We start from the raw sequence: 27,158 nt of genomic DNA on the forward strand, positions 1-27,158 counted from the left end.
TCCAATGTCAAGTCTCCCCCAGGTAGACAAAAGATGTTAATCAGAAAACAATAGAGCCAAGGGACACTGAGCTAGAGACTTCAATCCTTTTCTCTATAATCGACACCCTTCCTCTCAGTATACTCCAAAAACTCTTAAGAGTAGCCAAGTGAAAAGCGAAAAAGAAACTGAGAAACTAAGCTTTTTTTAATAGATTATTAAATCAGACAAAAATTCTCACCAGATGGTACCAAAAGTACATTTTCCTCCTTCATAAACTGAGTACGAGAGTTTATAAAGAAAAATAGATTATTTGGGGGCAATATAAGAAATTTACGTTTGGGATCAGCTTCACAGGTGCACAACCTGTGCGGTAGCGTAGTGGGGGGTGCGTGTGTGTGGGGAGTGCTGTTCAGAAGGGCCCCATGCCTGGTTTAATGGTCTCCTCTCACCATCTCGAAATTCTTCATAATTTTTGGACAAGGCTCCCACATTTTCATTTTGCCATGTGGCCACACATGGTTGTATTTTCTCTACTCCTTCAAATTATTTTATCCCATTAGAGATAAAGCAATAAGTTTTGTTTTCTTCTTTTGAAAATTAACATAGAAGTTGGTTTTGCTATATGACAATGTAGAAAAGTTTTGTGTGTGTTTCTCTGATATTTTTTTTCCTATTGTAATAGATTTAGAGAGACTAAACTAGAGAACTGAACACAGAGAATCTAAAAAGGAAATACCCAGATGCTAGAGAAACCGGGAAAAAATAAAGTATAAAAGTTGAGATATTTGAAAGCAATAGTTGGTTTGCATTCTGAGAATATAAACATTCCAGTGGCCACAGTCTTCATGCAAATGGAATGACAATAATTGTTTCCAGTTAGAAAGAAGACAGTAGACATTTATTTCCACTAGACGAGCCAAAACAAAAGTCTTCTTTCCAAATGGGCTGTTTGGTAGATGACTGAGCTTGAGAATAAAACTAAATTTCTATGGACTCCTGTGGTGGGTCCTGACAAAAGAAAAATTCTGAGATGTCCTAAGTTAAATGACAGTGGGCAGGAGAGTGAGAGAAAGAGACAAGAGTTAATAGCTGTGGGATAGCTAACAATAGACTGCTCTTATTCCCCAATATATGTGGGAGCTTTGAATCAACTTCTGTAGTGATGACCAGATACTACAGCATCCCACATATGTTTGAACTTTCAGGACTGTTATCAGTCAAAAGTAATAAATATTTCTTACAGACTGCACTTATCATAAAACTCCCTGCCGCTGCTTCACCTTTTCCCTTTCCCCTTATCTGTAGCCAATTTTAATTCTTTCAAAACAACTTACTTCTTTCTTCCGCAAGCCATAATGTATAAAAGCACCCATCAGCTCCAGGACAGCAGATAAGTTTGTTTTTTCCAGCTAGCCTTGCTGCTGGTGGTTTAGACTTCATGCCCCAGAACCTGGTCTCAATAAACCCTTTCTTTTAGAAAAGCTTATAGCAGTGAAAGTTTTTTGTTTAACAGGCCTAAAATACACATGTGTATGCGTGCACAAACATACACACACACACACACACACACACACGCACTCACACACACACACTGAAGTTCCTGATGTGCTGATATATTCAAGTCATTTTCATTCATTTTCCTTTATCACGTATCTAATATTTGCATTCTACTGTGCTTCTTTTCAGATACTTTTCCTACTTTTACAAATGGATCCCTTTGTAGTTCCATATTCACAGAAAAAGATAGTCAGTAAATAAGTTTCCACTACTTAAGACTGACACTATTGAATTTAATAATCTGCAGTGAGACAAGAATCTAAAGAATAAAATTCATATCTTAGTTTACTACATGTAAGAAATCTCATTCCATTTTATTTTTGCTGTAGCTAGAATCGATCCGATATTTCTGATATTACAGGACATTTTATAATGCATTATCATATCAAAAGAAGCATTCTTTGTTAGAAATGCATTGCAAGCTCCTTATAGTAGCAGCAGCTACTATGAATTAATATTTATTGCGTTCCTTACATATGCTGGATGCTGGGTATCTCATTTAGTTTTCATCACAGTGTAGGGAAGAGGAAAATTTCCCCTCTTTTTCAAAACTCTTGGTTCTTCTGACTGGTCTCATAATCAAATTGACATTAGACAGATTAACAGGAGAAAATAACCTAATTTATTTACGTATGTACATATAGGAGTTCCATAAGAATATGAGGCCCAAGGACAAAATCAAGCAATTGAGGCTTATATGCCATCCTGGGCCTAGGAGAAAGTGGAGTAGTAGTTTGGACTTCAAAGGGAAGGTAGGCAATTCACGGGGAGATCAGTAGGAACGAACATTTGGTAAAAAAAATTTTGCTGGGCCACCCAGAAACAATGGGACCCAGAGGGGTTCTAACAAAATTGCTAGGTTCCTCCCTGTCTGCCACACTTAGTTTATATTAAGATGTAGTTATTTGTGTGATACTATCTCCCTTCCTGGAACAGTTCCTCTACCCAAATTCTTTCAGGCAGTTTGAGGGAAGGTCACAGATGCATCCTGAATCTTTTTTTTTCCTTTTTTCCTTTTTTGTAAATAATCAGCTTAAAATAATATCCCCCCAAAAGGCATATTTGGGGATAGCAAACTCTGCTCTCCCTCACAGCTACCAGTATCCTCATAACAAGCCAACTGAGGTACAGAGAAGGTAGTATGGCCACACCCCACAGAGAGTGGTGGGGCTGTAATTTGAATCAAGCAGCCTGACCAGCTCTGAGTTATGCTTGTGAAGGCATTCAACTTCTCTGAGTTATTCTTCAAAGCCGAAAAATAAACAGTGGCAATAATCCCAAGCAGGTGCATTGTTTACCCATCAGAGCTAAAAAAAGAATTTGAAAGGTGGGTCACTTTGGCTACTGAGTCACCATCCCAAGTTTCTACCATCGAGGCTAAGGAAAGGATCATTTCCACATGACTGCATTTTGAGTCTCCAGGTACTAAAAGTCCTTTCTTTCTCTTATTGTATTTCTGGCTCCACCTGAAGCAAGTACATAAACACCAGTACAAGAATGTTTTTTTCATACTATTCAATTTTTTAAAGTCATTTCAGTTTGGAGCTAAGAATTAGCTTACTCTAAGCTTAATCACCACAAGATTTGTGCCATCTATAGCAAAAGAGATGGATGAAAAATAAAAATTCATCCAATCATATTGACTGATTGGCCTATCACTGCCAATTAGCTTGGTATTTGGAGGCATTGATTTTTTTTTTTTTTTTTTTTTTTACTGTCCCTTAGGTGGTTGAATGTAGCTGTTCCTCCAATTTCTTATATACCTATTGTCAGTCACTTTAACTTCATTATGTCTAGTCTTTATAGCAACTCTGTAAGGCAGGTGGTGGTAGTAGAAGTAGTAATAGTAATAGTAGCAGTATTCTACTGATGATAAAACATAGCTTAGAAAAGATAATTACTCTGTTCAGGGTCACTTAGTAAATGGTGGAGGCTGACAAAAACTCAGATTGGTCTGGCTCCCAAGTCACTACCCTCTGTACCATTCTGCTCCCACATTATAATGAACCCTCACCAAATATTCATTTCTTCTTTCTCTTCTTAGTTTAGCAATATCCTATGACTTTCACAAAGAAAAAAATTATAATAAATATCAACCCTCACTTACTGAGTGTGAGCTTTTGAATGATCAAGTATGATATGCTAATAAACTGAACATGCATTTTCAACACCCCTACAAAAATATTTTCCAAGGTGATTATCTATTTCTTGTATTAAAATAGAGTAGAAGACTCATGAGTTTTTTTTTAAAAGCAATGACAATTTGTGAACTTGCATAGGCATTCCATGAACAATGTTGCAAACAGTGTTACATGAAATATAATGACATGCTCTTGTCCTACATATGGCATATTATGTTTTGCAAAAATGACTGTCACGATATCTTTATTTTTCCCCAAATCATCTACGACCTTGCCACTTTCCCTTTAAGAGGTAAAATGTAATTACCGTCCTCTTAAATCTGAGCAATCTTGTGACTTGCTTGTAACCAAATTAATGTGGCAGAAGTAATGATAAACCAATACTGATACATTATTATTAACTAAAATTCATAGTTTATGTAGGGTTCACTCTCTGTATTTATACAGATCTGTAGGTTTACCAAATGTATAATGCATGTATCCACCACCACAGTATTTACAGAATGGTTTAATTACTCTAAAAATGTCCTGTTTTTCACATATTTATTCCTTTCTCCCTCCCTGAACCCCTACAATTACTCCTTTTTACCGTCTCCATAGTTTTGCCTTTTCCAGAATGTCATATAGTTGGAATCATATAGTATGGAGCCTCTTCAGATTGGCTATTTTAATTCAACAATATGCTTTCAAGATTCCTCCATATCGTTTCCTTTATGTCCTGATAGCTCATTTCTTTTTATTGTTGAATAATATTCCATTGTGTGGGTGTGCCACAGTTTGTTTATCCATTCATCTTTTGAAATACATATCGGTTGCTTCTAAAATTTGGATATGAATGAACTGCTATAATTACTTTTGTACAAGCTTTTGTGTGAGCATAACTTTTCAACTAATTTGGGTAAATACCAGGTAGTATGATTTCTCAATCATACAGTGCCACTTTAACTTTGTAAGAAATTGCCAAACGGCTATGCCATTTTTGCCTATCTATAATCAGTAAATGAGAGTTCCTGTTGCTCCACATGAAATGGATTTTAGCCATTCTAATAGGTGTGTAGTTGTATCTCATGTTGTTTTAATTTGCAGTTTTCTAACAACATATGATGTTGAGTACATCTTCACATACTTATTTGCCATCTGAAGATCTTTGGTGAGTTGCCTGTTAAAATGTTTTGCTCATTTTTCAAATTAGGTTGTTTTCTTATTGTTGAATTTTAAGTGTTCTTTGTATATTTTAGATACCGGTCCTTTATCAAATATTTGTTTTGCAGAGATTTTCTCCTTTTGTGGCTTTTCTCTTAATAGTATCTCTCACAGAAGCTTTTGTGTATGTGTATGTGAAGTCTAACAATTTTCTCAAGGATCATAAAGAGCCATATATTTTTATCTTCTAAAGTTTTTCTTTATATTGTTATTTACTACTCTCCTGTTCAACTGTGTATCCACTTACTGATCCTAGTGTCTAGAATTTAGTCATGAGCCTCTCGAGTAGTTTTTGATAAAATATGTAGTTTAGCAACTTTGGAAAGTATTATCAGACATAGTCCTAGCACTAAATGTCTGACGCAGGCACACTGAGCTGGGAATTTTGATGATTTTAATTAAGGGGCTATTTACAGAGGTGTGAACAGGTTAAAGGAACCAACATGGAATGCTGCAGCACTCAAGGAGCAGCAGGGGGAATCCCAGGGTCCCAAAAGCAAGGATAGGAAAATGCTGAGAGCTGGAACCATGGAGAAGAAACTGTAATTGTAGAACACAGATGCTAATAGATCTGTGCGGAATCTGGGAGGAAGGAGAAGGAACGCTTCCACCTGATCTCCCATCTCCTACCAGGTCCCCCCATGGGCTGAATGCAGCCAGAAGTTAGAAGGCAAGAGAATCCACATGAGGTCCCCAGACATTGCCTCCAGAGAGCAGAAAGGAGCAAAGGGCAGGGATGAAAAGGAGGGCGAAGAGAATAACTCACTCATGCAGTTTCTTTAAAATTAATTTAGAACAGGAAGAGGTATGAATGCAATGTTGATTGGCAGAAATATTTGTACCACCTTGACACTACTTTTATATTAGTAATGATAAAAACTATCCTGATAAATCCATTCTGCTTCAAAATACCACCCCAGGTTCCCTCCCATTCCCCACTAGGGCGTTTCTCCTTCTTAAACAAGCACATAAGGAAAGTATTTTATATAATAGTGAAATAACTAAAAAACTTAAGGACTGCAATAAGCAGCATTTCTGCTAGCCTCAATTTGCCTGATATATTATGGGCCACATCATTATAATTTTTCTATAGAATGCATGAGACAGGTGTATGTGAAAGGAAGTAAAGAACAGCAACCAAAGCAAATAATCATCAAGTGATGCAGCTGCAGATAGTCAGAAAATCAAATATCCAACTTAATTCTCTTGGAGATGAATAATTGCCACTTATGTGGTAAGAATACTGTCAGAGGAAGATAACTGATTTTTTGACAAAAGTGCAAAAGCAATTCAGTGGAGAAAGGATAGCCTGTACAACAAATAGTGAGCAATTGGACATCCATAAGCTAAAAACAAAACGAAAAAAGAAACTTGACCTAAGTCTCACACTTTACACAAGAAATTATTTCAAAATGGCTTACAAAATTAAATGACAAATGAAAAACTGTAAAAAGTTTTAGGGAAGAGAATAAGAAAAAACTTTCGGGATCTAAGGTTAGGTAAAGAGTCTGTAGATGTGACACCAAAAGCACAGTCAATAAAAGGAAAAATTGAAAAATTAGACCTCATTAAAATTTAATATATTGGCTCTGAGGTAGATTTTATTAAGAGAATAAAAAAAGACAAGCTATAGAGAGAAAATATTGCAGACCACATATTTGACAAAACACTAGTATCTAGAATATGTAAAGAATTTTCAAAACTCAACAATATAAAATAAACAATGCTAAAATACAGAAAAAGTGACAATACCAAATGTGGGCAAAGTTGTGGAGAAACTAGATCACTCGTGAATTTATTATGAAAAGTAAAATGGTATGGCCACTCTGGAAAGCAGTTCGAGAGTTTCTTAGAAAATATGCTACTACCGGTTTTTAAAAAGTGAGGAATTTTTATTGTCATTACCATTTCATTTTTATACTGATTTGTGAAATGTAGCAGAATGTCCAATTGTTACAATGCTGATTCAATAAATTCATTATTATACAGAGACAGTCTCAGCAATCTGTACTAAGATGATAAAATTTAAGGAGTCCATTTTCTACCTCTGCGAATACTTTAATTTACTATGTAATATTTATTTCATTAAATAATTATAATTTAGAATTCAAGTTCCTATCTCCTTATATCAAATTAAACCACTGCATTACGCATAGAAAAAAAATCAAAATAGAAGAACCAATGACACACCAATTGTCCTGTAAAATCATTTTATTTTCTGTTACATAAACATCTTTCTCAAGTAATGGTACTAGAACAACCTGTTCATGGGGTTTTATAATTGGGGTAAATAAATTTTTAAAAAACTTATCTCTATTATACAGAGTTATGATATAAAAATGATTTATAAGCCATAGTTTTCAGAAAGCAGTTAGCTAACTAATTCTGCTGAACAAACTTTTCTATTTAAGTCTGTAATATGGAATGAAAAGATATGATTAAAAAATCTTCTGATCAAAAAGCTTGAGATCATTAAAGGAATATTTACTGTCCTCCGCAGAGAGCCACCAGGATTTTTTCATAATCTCCTTTGGTTTCATCCTGTTGGTTAAAAAATAGAGTATACTTAATGCTACCTGAAACCATAATCAATATAAAGTATTCTAATTCTTTAGAATAATTATCGTATTAGCAGACTTAAGAGTTGTGGAACATACATCACAATATGTCAATTATCTAGAATCTTTAATAAGAATATTATATATTTAATTAAATAATATAATTCATATAGCAGATAACTGATATTTGTTAATTGATAATAATATAAAATTAATAGCTTTGACTTGTCTTTACTTTTTAATAACTGTATAATAAGACCATATGAACATGAATTTTATACATTTTACATATTACAAATTAAGGAAAAACTTAGAATAAGATTCTAATACTCTGATCAATATTCATTGCAAAATAAATCATTCTATCTCCCTACTATAATATTTTGGTTGCTAAATTTATGTATGGGAAACTAAATATTTCCATGACTGCTAAAAAATGTGTGTATATTTTCAGTACTGAACTCACTAGTATATTTTACCAGTGAAATTTAAATTTACTTATGAATTATGTCTCCTAATATAACAAATTAATCTTACATATGAAATTTGTGAGTACAATAAAAATCACCCTTTCTCTTTGAAGAAGTTGCAAAAATAATTATTTGTGGGGGTAGCATAATGACTATCACAACATACCAGAATGGCTTGGCAGAGAGAGATACCATACAACTTCTGATAGCAGGCTTTGATATCATTCATGTCGATTTCAGAACGGGAAACCATAATTCTGATCAATGCCTTATGACGTGTTCCAGCACCCTGTCCAAAACAAATGATGGTTAAGTGTCTTTCATATTCAGAGCATACTCTTAATAAAAGCAAGACATAGGTTTGAACATGAAGCTCTTTTGTTCACCCATATAGTTTCTATGGAGAAACTATCTTTACATTAAAGTACAAACACACACAAGTATACTTTACACAAGTGGTAATAAAATGACAGGACTCTAACTGCTAACTATATTAAGAGCTTTTACAACCTCTTAATTGATCTTCTACCATCCAGTCTTTCTTTTGTCTAAACTATTAGGTAATTACAAATAAAGTGAACTGTCTAAATTAGAAATCTGATCATCTAATTCATCTATCAAGAGCCCTTCAGTGGCCTTCTGTTTCTTCTAGGATGAAAACCAGTCATTTTTTCTGGGCTTACAATGCCCTGCCTAATTCTACAACTTCTTCTTCCGCTGTGCACCATCACTCTAATTCTATTTATTATCCTGAGAGGGTAATGCTACCTCCTCCTGGACCAGCCTATATTTATCCCTCTATCTCTTTCCCTCTTGTTCTCATCTAGCTAATTCTTCTTCACTATCAAGTCTTAGTTTAGCTGACACCAAGGCTGTATTGATTTCCAAAGTCTGGGGTACAGTTTCCTCTTCTACTAGGTATTCATCATTCCCACTAAATTATCCCACTAAAGCAGGCATGAGTAACTCACAAATTATCAACAAGCTCACTTTACCATCTTATCTATAAACAAATACAACAAATCTAACAATTTTATTCTAATAAGAAAGTGTATTACCTCTTGCATTGGATGGAACAGTGATTCTTTTTAACAGGAAGATATTAAAGTGTGATTTTCAAACAATATAAGATTTTATAGTCTCTCTACCAATAATAATTTCTCCCTAAGCTAATTATATAAGTAAAATCTTACCTTCATGGCCTGATGAAGCTTCTCAGCAAAGAACATTGGTTTGTTAGTGGCACACTTCACTGCAAGAGAAGCACATTTTAGTTGACATATTTACCACAAAAGAAGTAAGATTCATATGAAAGAAACAAGAGACACAGAATTTTGCAAGCGAGATTCTATTCTTCATCCCCGTTTCTCATCCCCTTTCCCATTATGGAATATTTGGTTCATAAGAAGCTATTCTCCAGATGGTGGTTTTGTATATCCTTTCTCCTGATACTGTCACCTACTTTCTATTATCTTTCATCCAAAGAATAGCAGCTTCTATAGTTCATGTTATTCTGAGTATACTCTTGGAAATATGGAAAGCAGTAGGTGTAAAAGGCCATATTGACATATAGTACATACTTTTTTCATGTTGTAATAAGAATTTAAAAAAAAAAAAAGTGGACTAGGACAGGCTTTTAAAGGCAGCTGCCAAATAAAGCACTAACAGATGTGTGAATGAGTAAGATTTTCTGGCTTGCTACTCAACGTGTGATTCACGAAAAAAAATTGGCATCAACTGGGAACATGTTAGAAATGCAGAATCCCAGGCCCCACTCCAAACCTACTGAATCAGAATCTACATTTTAACAAGATTTCCAGAGAATTCATGTGCACATGAATTAACATTTGAGATGCACTGCTTTAGAACACAGATTCCCAGTCCTGACTGGTCACCTGAATAACAAAAGAACTGTTTCATGTCTTTTTCTCCTAAAGATGTTTTCAGAAGCCACTAGAGAACTACTGAATCAAACCCTCTGGACTCGCCCACGATTATTCAGTTGGCAAGTGACAGACCAGGATTTGAACCTGTATTTATTTAATTCCAAGTCCCATGTTCTTAATGACCATCTGACTTGTCTCTGTGCTATGTCCAGACTGGTGAATCACTTGGCATAAGTGAGTGCTCAATAAGTCTTTCCCACCTGCCTATCTTTTTGAAAAAAGGAATAATATCTGTTATTATTAAGAAAGCCATTATGTACCTTTAGCTAAAAATTCATTGCCATTATCTTACATATTGCCTGTATCTGAAACATAAACTATATCTGTTATTTTTTTGTTCAGATATATAATATCATATATATAATATATATATCATATAATATATAATTATGGGACATCATTGACAATGCAATTTCCATCTAGAAAATGCTTCCCTTTCCAGAATACATACCGATGGTTGTAAAGCACTTCTCAATATCACCTTTCATCTCCAGATCCAGAACTTTGTTCATGTCATGCTGACTGTATTTGGTGTACTTCTGAAACACTGAATATTACATTTAAGCTAAGAGATGTAGAAAGCATCCTATACTTTAGCAAACTTTAGCAAAATCAGGGCAACTAACTCAAAGCATTCCTTGGGATGACTGATTTTTCAAAACTCATATTTTAAAGCCAATTACCTAACTGAATATATTTTGCATACTTCATCTTCTCCTAGACATGTGACTCACATGGCTATTTTGATGTTCTGTATATTTTGGGGATATTTTTGCAAATGTTGACATTTATTAGAGATGGCATGTGATTGGCAATCATAACACTGACTACATCAGAGCTAAGTGCCGTAGCAAATGGATCTTCCTTATATAAACATCTGTGTAGTAAATTTCTCTTAATTTTGACATTAGAAATCAGTGTGCTATTTTTTTTTTTATAAGATAGTGAACTTTAGGTAATCATCATGACTTTCCCTGGACCATGGCTTCTAGGAGACTCAGAGCTGAATCTTGTGCTCAAAGGCAAGAACTCTTTTTGGTTTTTGTTTCTGGAGCATCTACATACTCTTTTCTTCACTTAGCTCTGAGGTTTTTTTTCTTTACTGTAATTTCATTTGTTCCATTGTATGTGTATATTTTGTCACATCCATTCCAAGTATTTTGAGGCAATAGAGTAAAAATAATGAAATAATGTTCTACATGCCAAAGTCACAGAATGTGTTTCAAATACTATAAAATGATGACTATACAAAGATAAACAAATGTACAAATATCAATAAGGGGTCAGGAACACTCAACTTTGGTATAGGAGTGATCCTGATTAAGGGTTCTCTCTTTCTTTTCTCTTATTTGTCTTCAAAAACAAAACTGCATCTTTTATAAATAAGTTCCAGAAATTATTTCTTCTTCTTACCTCTGCGAAGATGGGGGTAGCTTCTGGTGGTAAGAATGGTATTGAACACATTCACATCTGTCCCTTTTCTCCTTTCTCCTGCTTCATATAATGCCTATCAAGAAACACAAAAATAAACACTTGACTGTCTGCTGACTTGATATCTGCACAAGAATGTTAGATCTCTTCGAACATTTTCTAAGTAGCTGCTTTGTATCAAATACGATCAGAGCAGGCAATACTAAGATTGCAAGTTTCTTAAAGATAGGGACCTTATTTTATTTGTTGAATATCTTCCAAGGTGCCTCGTAAACTCTACAGACTAACTGTATGTTTGCAGAAGAAATGTTTGTTGAATTAAATTGCTTTAAGATTATACTCTACATTAAGACAAGTCCAAAGGACTCTGTAAAAAAAAATTATTTACTCTTAATTGTTCAAAGTAATTATCAGCAAATGATACAATAATAAATGTATAATTCTACCATAACCTAAATCTTGAAATTTTAATTTAAATTTTGACTCTGCAACTTAATAACTCTATAATCTTAGATAAATAATTTAACCCTATTAAACTACACTTTCCCTTTTGTAAATATAAGAGATAATTCCTGCCTTATTGTCACAGATTACTCTGTTAACTTTGAAATGTTAATTACCATCATCTTCCTGGGTCACACTAACCTATTTAGCTGCCAGAAATATATATCTATGAACCCTACTAGTCTTAAAATGGAAAGCAAATTCAGAAATGTTGCAAGCAAATAAGAATAATTTTTTATTATGGGCAATTATTCAAATACTAACTTTTGTTCTTTGATATGCTTGCACAATTTCTATTAAAATTGTCGCACTTCTAAAGGACATAAGAAGTTATTTTGGACTCTTTAAGCAACTGATTTGATATGTAGGCATTTATTCAACAAAAACTTAATGAATGCCTATTATGTGCAAGATAATGTACTGCCACAGGGAAGGGAGTGGGGGTAGAGAAGTAAGTTTCTATTCTTACAAACTCACTGTAATGAATTCATTTGGCATATGCAAATAATAGTCTTTGTTTTTTAAAACAGAAATTCCAGGCCCTAAAATGACATGATTTTTCTAATGTTGCCAATGAGTTGGTATATAAATAACCAGCAACCTCACTGAAACTGTACGTAACAATATACTTGAAAATACATAAACATGTTATTATAATTGTTTTATAATTATATCATTACCATAAGATTTTTACAATATAAACTTACATCTATAAACCATTCCAGTGTTCACTGTTAAAAGAATGTTAGATGATCTTATTCTTTCCACTTCACTTAATAAAAAATTACTTTTCCCTTTCTCATGCCTAGTAAAATAAAAAAATTAGAATTTTCTCAGCATTACAATTTTCGAGAATAACAAATCAAATTCTCATTGTTCTCACTCAGTCCTCTCTGGCCTTATAAATAATGAGATCTATCGAAAACATAAAGATCTCATTTTTCTTTCTTAGATTGCTCAAATACAGAATGGTATCATTCACAAATGGCTGTCCTTAGCATGTTGGAGGACTTGCTTTCATGTGGAGGTCAAGTCGTAATTTTACCTAAGGTAGGACCTGTTTGAGGTAGGTAGGTGATTCTAGGAGTATTTGTTTATGAGCACTTGCTTACCCTGGCATCTGAATCAGCCAAGTCCTCATTTATGCCAATGTCCTCAGATCGGTCACCCTGAAAAAAAAAAATCCCATTCTCTTGTAAGTTGTTTTCTAGCAAGTAATCACATGATTTACTTAATTCTCTTAAAATCTAATAAACGACATTCTTTGAGAAGAGAGTCAATTGCTCATTTCTAAAGAGAAATGAAATCTAAACTTTTACTCTTTATCAAAGAAGAGGCATTTCCTGAACCATCGGAGTTATACCTTAGCAAGAGAAAGCAAAGCCTTCTGATAATCTCCAGATGTGTCTGAGGTGATGTCTTTAGCCAGATCTCTCTTCAATTCTGAAAAACAAGAAAAGTATATTTTGCAGTAAATTAAATAATGGTGATAATAATATCTGATATCTCTATATTGGCTTGCAATGTGCAAAGCCCGATAGTCAGTGACTTATGGAATGCGTTTCAAAATATTATCTTTTTTAATCAAAATAGAGATAGTGGAGCAGGTAAAATTTGGGATCATCAAATTTACTTCCTATAAGGCAATGAAAGCCATTTAGATAATACTATAAATGAAAACCTACTGTCATAGAGCTTTTGCTAATATGAATAAATTGAATAGGTGTTAATTAATTCTGAAATTAATATGCCAGAATTTAAGCAATGTGATGATTAGAACAGTTATGTAAAAGAATAAACCAAAGGAACTTGCTCAAACACAGATTATTTATTTACTTTAAAAATTATAAAAATATATAATATAGTTTAATTGAGTAGGTACATATGGAGGTATACATATAGATTAAAACATTTTATTTATGTAAACACCCTTACTTAACTATGTGAAATAATGCTGTCTTAGAAAAAAAATAACTGAATTTATATTAACTAGAAGACAGGTCAATTTTACAAGCTATCCTTGGACTATATCTTGTATATAATGGATAAATATGGATATTTATCTTTGTAAATGATGTTTCATTGAACAACAACAACAAAAAAAAAAACTAAAAATAATGCCCTCTGGATTATTATCACTGATAAAAGATCTAAGATAAATAATGGTAATGAGATAAGAGTTGCAGAAAATAATTAAAAGCTTCCTTATTCCGATTATTTCATTAAATTGCTCTGAAAACAATATACAAGGGCTATTGTATTCTCTGTGCTTGGGATGAAATTCAAGCAGAAAGATCCTGTATACTGCCACATACTGGCTTGGGAAACTGGAAAAGGAAAATAGTGAAAGACTCAGCCCTGCCCAGAACCCAGGTGCAGCTACCCTTATGCAATAGCATTTAAATGAGGTGCTTCACTGAATGGATGAGATGAGCCATGGCTGGTCTCTCATCCCTACAGATCTAACTAGAGATAAAGAGTAAGTGAATCCTTTATGTTGATAACGGTAAAGTTAGTTTCCATCACAAGATTATAATAACCTAGTTCTTTACCTTTTCAAAGATAAACAGAGAATTTTTTCTTTGGAGATTTTAATTCTTTTTGTTATCTTTTCAAAATAAATGACAACAGGATATTTTAATGAAATAAATCTCAGAATAATAGAAAAAGTTTTTAGAAAATTCTTCGAATTCAATGCTTTGAATGAGTTTTCCATTACAATAATATGTGGCCATTTGTCTTAGAGGGACATTTTTGATTAAAGTGCAAACTTGATGAGGCCTGGGGCATTATCTCTCTTATCAGAACCCTAGCAACTGAATGCTGTCCAGTAACAGTATGTGCATGCAGTAGACATGTACCAAACAATGAAGAAATATTTTAGTATGTAGAGTTTCCAAAGCCCACATAATTACCATTCACATTCAATTAAAAGAAAAGTATATCAGATTTCCTTTCCAACAAAGGCATTTGGACTGTTGGACATTAAAACTTACCTTCTCTATAGACTCTGTTAATTTCTCTGATTTCTCTGTTAGTTCTTGATGCCAAAATTTCATCCAGAGTCTCTTCGTCTGTTCCAAGGCCCTAAATTGAAAGAGAAAAAAAGAAGAAATGTAGGAAAATCTTCATAAGACCGTTAGCTAATTTTTGTGTCTCAAAATTTGTTTGGATCTGGCATTTAGTACATTTCCCACAATATTTAATAATTATAATAAGCTACTGGATTGATCTAAAAACAAAATGGGGTTTAAAGCCAATATTTTGGGCAAAAATATAAAGAGAGATCTATGATTCATACAGTGACATCACGAGAAAGGTGGAAATAACACAGCTGTTAACACCAACATTAATTAATGAACTCATTAATTAATTATATTTCCAATAATTGACAGGTCCTGTACTAGAGTTTGAGAATACAATAGGAGCCCTAGTGGACTCGACTTATACATTCTTTTCAGGAAAAGAGTTTTGCTTAAATCAGGTGATTTACCTTCATGGCAGCACGCAGTTCATCAGCATCAAACCGGGCTGGAGTTTTTAATAGAGCCAAAGCAACTTCTTCAAGGTGACCTGTCAGGGCTTTCTTCAGAACTTCATCCAGGGGCTATAGCAAAGAGATTAACATCAGGGCTTCTGATAAGTAATATGCTAGATTATACAGCCTTGTAAGGTTACCTGATTCTTAAACCCAACCATCTTCAGAGCTCCTTCCCTTCTCATACAAAAGGGTACTAGATATTTGGAATGTTATCTTAATTTTTAGAATAATTAGAATGAAATTTTACTAAATTCATTGATAACTTCTTAAAGAACAGGATTCTCAATCTTTTTTTTTTTAATGGGGAAAAAACACAAAGTTCAAAACAGCATCGTGTAGTAACAGAAACAGTAGTAAGAATACTTAAAAAATATATACTGTATTAATGATGTTTCCAAATCTTGAGGTTCTCACTGCTCAAATAAGTACTATCATCAAACATTAACACTGTATAGTTTTCTAATTGCATTTAAAAAAAATACTACCCATATTTTATATAAAAAATATAAAGCTTACTTTTAAAGTAGTATGGATGAAAAAGGGGCCATAAGTGGAGGGGAGGCCTGCATGGCAGTCTCTACAAACTCATAGACTGAAAGTCTGATTATAAAGATTCCTAACTAAAAGCAGGTCATGGTGAGTAGTCACGACCTAGGCCCGTAGCTTCCTTGACAGAGGTCCATCTTTTAAGTGAGCATATCTGTTGTCTTTTGGTATGTAAGATAACATACCTTTGAAACATCATTGTAATCTCCTTTTCCAGACCCCACAGGGCATACCCGCAACATCGGAGCATGAGATCATAGAACCCTTCATTGTCATCTTGTTCCCTGAATACCATCTCTATGTGCTGTACATGTTAATTATAAACTATCCTGTACCCATCAATGTAAAAAAAGTATGTTTCTCTCTGTTTTACTTTTTATCCAATCCCAGAGATCTCCTTGCTTTGCTTCCTCCCACCCCCTTAACCTGCCACCAATGGATTTCACGTAACCCCCCACTTTCATCTCCTCCTTTGATTCTCATCTACAGAATAAGCTGCAAAAATGCTGTTCTCCAGAGCATTTTCTCAATCTGCCAGTTTGGCTCAAATAAACTCATAATATTCTCTACCAATTAGAATTTTTTTTTATGTGGACAGTAGAATTATATATAAATTTTACATTTCAGCATTAAACAGCTGAAATTTCAGTAGGAGACACATTTCAATCAGGACATATTTCTTATTGCCAATAGTAATCTTGATGTTTGTTGTGTTCAAATTAAAGGTTTGTCTCTAATACCTAAATTGACCACTCCAACCCACCTTTCCTTTTTCCTGGAGATATGCTGCTTTGATCTGTTGACGCTGTGCATTGTTTCTCTTAGTTAGAATGTCAATGATGGTGGCTTCATCCACACCTGGAAATAAAAGGATACTTGGCTTTTAAAATCAATTTTCTTCCTCATTAATAATTGACATTAAATGATTCATTACCAAGATTCTGCACAAAAGTTCTTAACACACTAAGAAGTATGAATTCAATGGATGCAGCACTACATATAAAAGGGAAACATTTCAGATGACATTCTATTCTTTTGGGTGAGAAAAAAAAGGAAATTGTCCCTGGCCCTCAGTGTTTCAGTGTTTGATCTTCATCCAAACCCTAAATGTGAGCAGAAGTCTTGGTTTCAGCACTGAGTTTCTACTAAAACTAAGATAGTAATGATATTTGTTGTAGCAGTTGAGATTCTACTGATTTAACCAAAAAAAAATTTAAGTGATAATAAAGGAAATCTATCTTTGTTTGATACATATATCTTTTTATCTTCAAAATGAAACAGACTTTTTCCACTGCACGTGCCAGTTTTCCAATATCCATTCAAATGGCCACTCTGAAATGTCCAGCGGGAGACTGTTTAGGGGAGATTTGATTACCTTTAACCGTGATTGCTTTATGCAAGGCATCGACATCTGAGGATGGATTGAAGCTAGGATAGGGGCTCACTGCTGACCCAGGACCACCTTTGGATGCTTTCACAGTTTTCTGTGGATGATAGAGAAGAAATTATTTATGTCCGTTCATTCATATTAGTTTTTATTTTAATATTTATTAAGTTACTTTGTTGTCACTTGACTTACAACGTATTCCTGCTCTTCATTTTCAATAAACCAGGCCTGCTTGAGGAATTCTGATACCATTGACATTTTTGAAGAAGTTTCTGGAAAGAAAACAGATGCTTTAACAAACCACGAACTCACCACACATAGACACCGCTCCATTCCCTACACATATAAGGCACAGAGTGGCCTTGTCCTTACTTTCCAGGATTACTCTTAGAAGCATAATAAAATGCTAGATGCAAGTTTTTTTAAAAGGAGAGTCTTGCCCTTGAACAGAAACCCATAGCCTTCACTCAGAAACTTGGCTCTTTCTTGGCATATTCAGTTCTGAATTAGGTATGTGAGGACTATTACAAACAAGCATATAGGATGAAGAGAGAAGCTGGTGATTCACTTTATTGCTCTAAATTTACAGACAGATCACTATACACCAACCATTGAAGCTGCAAAAACATCAACACATAATCTTTTGCTTCAATAAACTTGAAGCTAATGTGTGCTTTCCATGAGAAAACACAAAAGCTGAGGAAACTGTTAAGAGGAGGTGCTGGCTGATCTGAGCCTTTCTTGAAAAGAGCTGAGATTCACCTGGCTGAAAAGTTAAAGAGAACAAAACAGAAAGAAGCTTGTCATATTTAGGAAGCTGAAAGAGGTTTACTGGAATAAGGAATGTTGACAGAAGCTCCAACAAAGTTTCAATGTATCCCTAAAGCTTTGGGAAAACATTAATGGATTTTTAAAAAGAAAGCAGCATGATTCTACTTATATTTCAGAAAGATTACTCATCCTGTATCATAGAAAATGGCTACGAGATGGGCAAGATGGAAGATTAGAGACCATTTAGTAGGCCATTAGAGAGTGTAGGATTCCTGAGAGATTGAACAAAAAGAAATGGCGACAGAAAGAGCATAATGTTTATATTTATAAAGTAAAATATTTTGACAATCTGCAGTAGTGGCTTTAGACCTAAAATTCTATCCATAAAAAAGATACCCAGGGTCTATTTCTCTCAAATAATTCAGTATCTTTTCCCATTCCTTAATATAAAATTATTTCAGCACTTGCAGTGCTCCCATTTCTTCCTATTTGAGCTATACTAAATACTAGTCTTACATATTTTTTTCTACCCAACACAAAGAACCCAGAAAAGGATTGTTTCAAACCAGGTTCTTTGCTCTAACAGGAAGCATTAGGGTAAAATTGTAACATGAATGCCATCTTTCGGTAAAATTTTTTAAAGGAAATGTCTTGAATTGTTATCATGGTTCAACAATGTTTTTATTTAATCAACCATGTATATTTTTAAAACCTGAAGTATGTTAAAAGCTAATATATTCTCTGTTCTCTGTTTTATCCACAAAGAAGCCACCAATGATCTTTTTTGTCTGGGGATGTGATTTTGGTAGCCCACGCTCAAGGTCCACATTGATACCTCGTCATACATGTTGTTTATCTTTCTCAAGACTACTCTCATGAAGGCATGTGAGGGATAGTGGAAGAATAATCTAGGCAGTTTTAAATTCTTGGAGCTAACTGACTCAAGAGGAGCAAAACCTATAACCTGATTTCTTAATAGCATGTTCAGACAAAGTATTTCAATCCATACTTGCTGAAAAATAATTATAGTTCCAAGTAATGAGATTAAATACATGAGGGAAATAATATCTGAAGCAGAAATTATCTTCGCTTAAGTACCATGGGGATTGTTCAAATTATTATCCTGTCATCTGTGAGAAGAACCAATATACTGTGCACTTAGTTATTCTCTTCTCCCAGGCAATTGATAAGTTTGAAGTTGTTTCCTAAGGTAAAGTCATAATGTACAATTTTGCACAAGGTTTTAGCTCCCATAATCTGGTGAAATTGCTGTTGGCATGTGGAGTTTCATTTTCCTATTGCTTAATTGGCACATCTAAAACATCTAGTAATTTCTGGCAACATTTTAGATACTTGAAATTTATATTTTTGTTACCTCATCCATGCCCTTCATAAAGTAGAATCCTAAAAATGAGTGATATGATCAGTCACTTAGCAAAGTACTTTTCCACAGTTGTAAAAAAGTATTTCCACTCTTTTCAATTAGAAAATAAAAACTTCTAAAGAGATTAAAAATATAATTTTTAGAATGAGTCCCTCAACTTCAAAATAAATTTTATGAAAACTTTCCTATACTTTACTCATTTTTTCACTTCTAAAAAAGCTTTTATAATGCATCACTTTCTTAAAAATAAACTTGAGAAAGCCTAAGAAAATATCATTGTATTAATCACATAACACAAAATAAATAAATAAATAATAAAGGGGCTGAATAATTTATTTGACTCAACAGTGCCCGTAGAAGAGAAAGCCTGGTAATGTATCTTGGGTTCCTAGATTTTAGTCTGAAATAATTTGGATGGCCTGAAAGCATAGTCTGGAAAAGAAAAACAGCCTAAATAGAATCTATCGTGGGAAAGCAATTAGAGGAAAATGGAATCTCAACTCAGCCAAATTAGATTCCCTGTGTCTTAGCAAAACTTAAAGACACAAGAATTTTGGCAGTGTGTCAGAAAGTGCTCTAAAAGAATTTTAGGAATTGTCATGTACTTCTAGTTAAGTGCTGAAAGTCAACTGCATGTTTTAACAGAAACTCTTAACAGTTAAGACATATCTTATAAATTCCACAGCAAAAATATTTTGGCTAAAAATTATTGCTAAACCATTCTCTCTGTTCAATATCTACCCTCTGCATGAAAATCAACATTTTGTACTTGATAAAACCCATTCAGTTATTTGAAGGTAATACATGCTTAACTGTAAATAAATAAGGCATGCAAAAGTGTTTTATAGACTGCTACATGTTATACAAATGCCAGATATTATTACTACTCAGAGAATGATCTGGTCTAGAAAATAGACTTTTACAGTCAAAAAATCATTTAAATAACATGAGTTCACAAAAGGTTTTGTTTTTTTTCCTCTTTCTTTTTAGTTGCAATGTTTAGAGTTTGTACTAGGTATTTAAGAGATTATTTTATTAATTGTCCTTGGCTCAATACATATTTAATCTGGTTACCAATGAGCTCTGAAACCAAGTTTATCTCAGTTCTTAACATCATCTAATTTGAAGAAGTCGGCCATTTATATATAGGAAATTAGCAATAATCCAGAGTTCTTCTGGTTAATGATCTGCTTGTGAATATGTACTGCCCACCAATCTCGTTTATCTGTGAATAAATGTATAGCTTTCTAGAGATTAGCATTTTTTGTATATTTATGTGTCATAAGAGAGCTCTCTTCATTTCACTTAGCAAAGAATTAAAGAAAGTAAGTATGCATAAAATGTATGCCTAAGATATTAGACAGAAAGGGATCCATGTTTACTAAATGTAAAAAAAAGAGGTCCTCCAGAAATGGCACATTACCAATTTTGCCAGCTCGACAATTTGAGAACACTAAGCTTATTGTATCAAAGTTAATTTATAGATTTTTTTTTTTAACTGCATTATTTCTGTCAGCCTCAGGAAGGGTGACTTCCAGAGTTTATGACAGAGGAAGCCGAGTTTTGTGGTCTGTCATGCCCTCCTGATGACGAGTTATATGATCAGAGTTCTACACCGATAGCAGCAGTGATTAATCTTTGTGTAGGACAATGTCATTATTCCCATTCTCTACCCAGGAAAACAGTGTAATTTTCTGGCAGTGTTCTAGATAATAGCGGCAAGCATCAAGGCATACATAAAATAATACCTTTTAATTCCAAAGTATGATATAATCTTTTAAACTAGTGAGCAAAAGGGCAGTGACAAGATCAATGTTATTTCTAATAGTTCATACTTGAGAATCGAATTCACTAACAGTTAATCTATGGAGACTGCGGCACGTTTCACCTCAGATTTAGGGAGTTTCTATTTCAATCCTTTGGCTTGTGCACAGTTTTTTTTCCTCAAATATATAATTCACAAGTCCTTTTCACACCTACCCATGTGAGAGAAGACAATTAGACTGTACAATGGTAAGACTTGTGAAGAATCACGATAAGAACAGTAGTCTCATAAATGTTTTGCTTCTAGGCCTTTGGATAGGGTGTTCCCTTTGCCTCAAATGCTGTTTTCTCCTCCATGCCTACTTCTTTTTAACTATTGCTTCTAAGTGAGGACTCAGCATAGACCTCATCACACCCTCCAGAAAACCTTTATTGGTTTAACATGGGGTTAGGTGACCTGTACTTTCCCAAAATATCTTGCCTTTACCCTTACACTAGCCCCTACCATTCTGTATTATTATTTTGTAGTTACATATCTATAGTTACAGCAGCATTCCACAAGGGCAACACTAATCCACCATTCATTATGAACCTCCAATCCCTGGCAAAATGCCTGGTTTTTAGTATGTTAATAAGTTTTATTGAATTTATAAATAATGTATGAGTGCTAATTATTTAGGAAATATATCTATGCTAATTTAACATGTTTTCTGCCCAGAACTATAGGATATAAAAATAAGATTGAGTGGTTTTGATAGTCTTTAACTGACTTTATGACCTCAGGAAAACATTTAACTTCTCTAAGGGTCTTATTTGTGAAAATAAGAGTGTTGGAATAAATAGTATCTAAAATGCATGATAGCTCTGAAATACCAAACTTAAATTTCACCTCAAGTGGATGGAGGTGGAGAAAAGTAGTATAATGAAGGAGGGTATTAAATTGTATCTGTTCTATCTTTCTGATAAAAGTCTATCCCATTTTATAGAAAGAGGAACTCATTTACTCCAAAACCACATTTGGCTTATTACTAAAAAATAATAGGTTCACTGCTTTAGCTCTGATTCCTAAAATAAGTCATAAATTCATGGGCCTAGAGAGGATTAAGGACAACCAACTCAGCAAGATAGCATCATATACAGAAATCAACTTTTGCAGATCTTTTGATTGAAAAAATATTTAATAAGCATGAGACTCTAGCTGGTTCCTTAATAATGCTATAATCGACTATTTTGACAACATCAGTCAAATGTTGGATATCTGCCAAATGTGGTTGAGCCTGGGGCTAGGGTGGTAACAACTTTTAGAGAAGAGGCCATGTCAGAATTATGAAACCAGTGTTTCACAATATTTGAATCATTTTTCAATGTGCCTTTTCTTCCATCTACCAAAATACATTCCTGCAGGTATGTATGGACTTACGAAAGTCCATACATAATTTTAGACATAAACGGGGTAAGAAAAACACACTTTTCTTAACTAGTTAACATTAAAAAGTAGATATCAGGGCATTTAACATTCAAAATGGGCTAAGAGAAAAATTCTTGAAGGAATGTTTGTAATGAACAAGCTAGATATATGATTATGATTCAAAATCTTTTACCTCCACAAATGTACCCAGCACCAATAAACACTCTAGATTGGCTTTGTGCTTTTCTAAAAATTTTTATGGCCATTAGCTCATTCAACAATCAAGATGCTACTAAGTAGAATAGCTTTTAGGTGACTCAAGTGGCATTCCGTAGGGATAACTTATCTGACATCACCCAGAAAATGTTTCCTTTCCCCTTGGGTTTTCCAATCAGCACTTGAAAAGCCTGTCTGTGGCACAGAGACTACAGGAATAAAACCGTGGCCACACCCTCTTTAAATGAAATGATTAATAAGCAGATCCTCTTATTTATTTACACTGTATGAGTAAAAATAACATTAATTTCAAAATGTTAATTACAAAGGGCATGATACCACTGTGAAGACTGAATCTAATTTTCCTTACAAAAGAAGAAAATAATGTAAATCCTGCTATTTCAAAACAGTTCGCTCAAAGCCACTTTGGCCTGGCTCACTACAAGCACCAGCCTCCATCATAATTTCCATGTTGGGCACACACAGCTCTTGGAAACTCATAACTTGGAGGAGGAAAACATTCTTTCCTTCTTTTCCATGGTAACTCACCAACAGTATAATAAGCCAGTATTAAGCAAACTTGCCATATTCTTTAAATTGTATTTCTTAACTAGGTAAAACAAAACATTACAATTTGTGATTCCCAAAATATAAATACCCAAAGTAATTTTATAGAAAGATTTATCAAAACATATTAAATGCAATAAGTCATAAATTCTACAGAAACAGTAACATGTAACATCGTGATGGGAAAGTTTTCAAAACAACCAAAACTAACTGAAATGAAAACTAAGACTTACCTTTTTTTCCACCTTCTTTTCAGAAGCTAAAGAGAGATTCTTCTCCGACTGTTTCACACTGGAAGTGAAGCCTTGGGCTTCAGATTTTATAGAATTTGAAAGGAGACCACACCCAGCAACCAGATGTTAGTAATTGGCTGCCTTTTGTTTGAAATATGAGTCTCAGCCTTGTCCAAAACAAAGTGAAACAAGTCTTGCAAAACTACTCACTAAACCAACTCATAGCTGACAGCACAAAGGAAAAGACCGGAAGGACAGATTTTTCTTCCCCCTCTTTAGTTTGCAGCTTTTTCCAGAGGGTATTGAATGCAATAGATTTTCAAATATGTAGTACTATGTGTTCCAATCCTGATACCAATGATTGGCACTTTTTTTTTAGTTAAACAGGTTTGAAATGAAAAATGTTTAAACTTCAAAACAAAACAAAATTCTTTTTTTTTAAAATTGGTTTGGTTCCCAGCTTCATTACTTACTACTCTGTGACCTTATGGACATGCTTAATTTTCCTGAACCTGTTTCTACTTTTGTAAAATGGAGATAATATGATTTAGTCTTCCTACCTATTAGAATTCTTGTGACAATTGAGAAATAATGTATATTTGTAAATTCTAATGCTATAGTGTTGAATAATTTTCTATTCACATTTTACTAGCATTTTTCCTGCCTTCAAAATAAGACTTTTTCTGCTTGCATACAGCTTGTTGGTATAATTAAGAAATATGAAAAAAAGATCTAGTTTGTCTCAAATTTTTAATTGCTAGAAATATGATCACTATGATATCCGAAATAAGTATTGACATTAGAGGAAGGCCTATTTACAGTAATTTGTTTGTATAGAAACAATTATATAAAAACTTTGATATAAATAAATCCTTGCCATTCTAGAGCACTTGAACAACAAACCAGAACTGTAAATTAAAAGGATTAATGGAGTAGCAACTATTTGAAACAGGTACCATAATAAATTTCCCACCTGATACAAAGAAAGGAAATTTGTTCTGGTAGGCTCAATGGTGATTCATTTTTATTCTTCATGAAAACTTACAAAATTATATAATGTTTCTATTAAACTATGCACAAATATGACTTCTCTCAGAGCATTATGGTTCAGTCTATGCTACATTTTAGTGGTTTGTTCTTTATCTTCTTTTTCTCATAGATATCTCAAGTATTTATATATATGTCAGGTTTAGAAAAACCAGTGAAGATACTTTCCTAAGATTGTCAGTTTTATAACATTCTAAATTCTTAATGCTAATTTTAATGAAATCAACATATTCTAAAGTAGAATGATTTTCAATTTAAATATTAGAGAAAATGCCAATCTATATTTTTGGCACCTACCATAAGTATATGTTGAATTAATCAATTAGCTGTTAATTAATTGATTGACATTATTGCAAATCAATCTCGACAGATGTAGATCAGCTTTCTAATACCATGTTTTATTTTGTCAGGTGAGAAGGGAAAAGATAATTACACAAAATTTGTTTTTCTTTTTGTATTTGTATTTCTAACTTTGGTAATGGAATAGAGCATCTCTGCACAGTGACAATCTTGTGAAATAAGCCCAAATACCTCTTGTAAAATATAACTACCTCAAAGAAACATATAGTCTCATTTTGTCTTGTTTTTTTGCAGTCACCAGTAACACGAACCCAGAGGAACTGATGTGTATATTTAAATTTGTAATGCATTGGCAGACCTATAATAGTGGCAATAAAAATGGTATTGGGGAAGAATTAAGAAAAAAGTTAGAACATTTTTTTCCAAAATTAACTTCCAGTTGTAACTCTAAAGGCAAGTGAAACTCCCAAATATAAAAAGAAAAGAAGTCATTAATCATATATGAATATTGCTGTGAATAATCTGTTGGAAACTTTTTTCCCCACACAAAATAATAATGCCAAGTAGATTTATGGAAATAAAAGAAAACATATGTTTTCATTAACAGCTAAGGGATAATTGCAGGTTAAATGCTTTATGTACTTGAAATGCCACGTACTGGAGAAATGACTCACCACTCTTGCTGTTTCTAGAAGATGATGACTCATAAGCTCCATTTACTTTGCTAAGAGAACACAGAAAGTAAAGGAAGAGAGGGAAAGAAAAAAAGATAGTTAAAAGCAACCACTACATGTTGCATTTTTCATAGCATATTTACTTCTACTCCTTTAATGTAGACCTAACAGTGAAAACAAAATAATAAGATGACATATGGAGTCTTGCAAACATTGTTTATCTTAACAGGCAAAAGTATTTGCATAAGACTCTAGCAAAATATCTGATTTTAGTAAGGTGTTTCTCCCATTCTTTTATGTTAGACTTTATTTAAGCATTACTTTTCATATGGAGGAAGAAGAGGTATATTCAGAATCATCAAAACCAATATTTCATTGAAATCCCAAAATCTCTCCACAACTTCTTCATACCTGCTATCCACAGACAATAAAATCATTGTTTTAGTTTGTATTTCTAATATGTTCTCAGGTTAAAGCATTTTAAGAAATAGTATTCTAAATTGTTTTCTATTTACCTCTAGATATATCAAATAATTATCTCACATACATGCATGCACACATACACACTGAATTACTGGGAATTATTATTATTATCATTATTATTATTACTCAGTTATTCCCAACATCACATGAAATAGAGTTTTTGTTTTTGTTTTTGTTTTTGTTTTTGTCAAATTAATGAAGTTATAATGATATGATAAAATGGATAACAAAGGAATGCATCATCGTTGGACTTCACTTAAGGAAAAATAGATAAAATCATCTGTATGTAACAAGTTGAAGGAATCATCTGTATGTAACTTCATTGCCTCAAAACATCAGCATTGGGAGGTGATTGATTGAGAATGTGACAGATTAGCATTATGATAAATTATCTTGCTTCCTTGATATGAATTCAACAAGAAAGAATGAAAGTTATCATCTTGTCCATTAAAGGAATAAACTATGATTTGAATTCTCCGAGACTGGACTCTTTTTATCCTCACGGACTTTGGAAGGAAACTAGAATTTTCCTATTAGGTCAGGCCCCAGTAAGACATTTTTTTTTGGTTTCAAGGGTCCAGACACATCCATAGCAATGTGTTTCAACCTTTAAGTTAAAAACATTAGTAAATTATGGAGTCAATTTGCTATGTTCTGACCATTATTAAAAATAAATAAATAAAATAGAAAGGAATAGAATAAAATGGAATAACGACAATTATCAGAGTGTTTCACATATTATTAGGTAAGTATTATTTGTGAAACCTTGATTTACAGTATTACACTTATGCATGTGTGTATGAGTACATGATGTAAAGATATAAATGTATCCATATTGGATGTTGCTTTAAAAAGACTGAAAAAGACTGAAGATGACCATCAAAGTAGATGTACTCGAGGAAGGCAGAAAATATTGTACCTTCCTAATTGTAAGTCTAGAGATTGCTATTGTATTATAAGGAGTCATGTATACATATGCTTGTATTATTGCTTATACAATAAAAAAATTGAAACAACCTAACTAGCCATCAATAAAGGAATGGAT

At 33.4% G+C, this 27,158-nt stretch overlaps 1 protein-coding gene across 1 annotated transcript; it reads right to left on the reverse strand.

Moving 5' to 3' along the window:
- Nucleotides 1-7,076: 7,076 nt before the first annotated feature.
- Nucleotides 7,077-23,808, reverse strand: ANXA1 (annexin A1). The gene is made up of 13 exons (XM_011371260.2): nucleotides 23,610-23,808; nucleotides 17,459-17,538; nucleotides 17,255-17,363; nucleotides 16,643-16,737; nucleotides 15,286-15,399; nucleotides 14,789-14,879; nucleotides 13,156-13,235; nucleotides 12,905-12,961; nucleotides 11,271-11,364; nucleotides 10,309-10,404; nucleotides 9,105-9,163; nucleotides 8,078-8,200; nucleotides 7,077-7,424 (listed from the first exon to the last, which is right to left on the reverse strand). The coding sequence occupies exons 2-13, from the start codon at nucleotides 17,522-17,524 to the stop codon at nucleotides 7,368-7,370; spliced, it is 1,041 nt and encodes a 346-aa protein (XP_011369562.1). The 5' UTR covers nucleotides 17,525-17,538; nucleotides 23,610-23,808; the 3' UTR covers nucleotides 7,077-7,367.
- Between the last annotated feature and the right edge of the window lie 3,350 nt (nucleotides 23,809-27,158).

This window comes from Pteropus vampyrus, unplaced genomic scaffold (genome assembly GCF_000151845.1).
Source record: "Pteropus vampyrus isolate Shadow unplaced genomic scaffold, Pvam_2.0 Scaffold186, whole genome shotgun sequence".
Taxonomy (NCBI): Eukaryota; Metazoa; Chordata; class Mammalia; order Chiroptera; family Pteropodidae; genus Pteropus; species Pteropus vampyrus.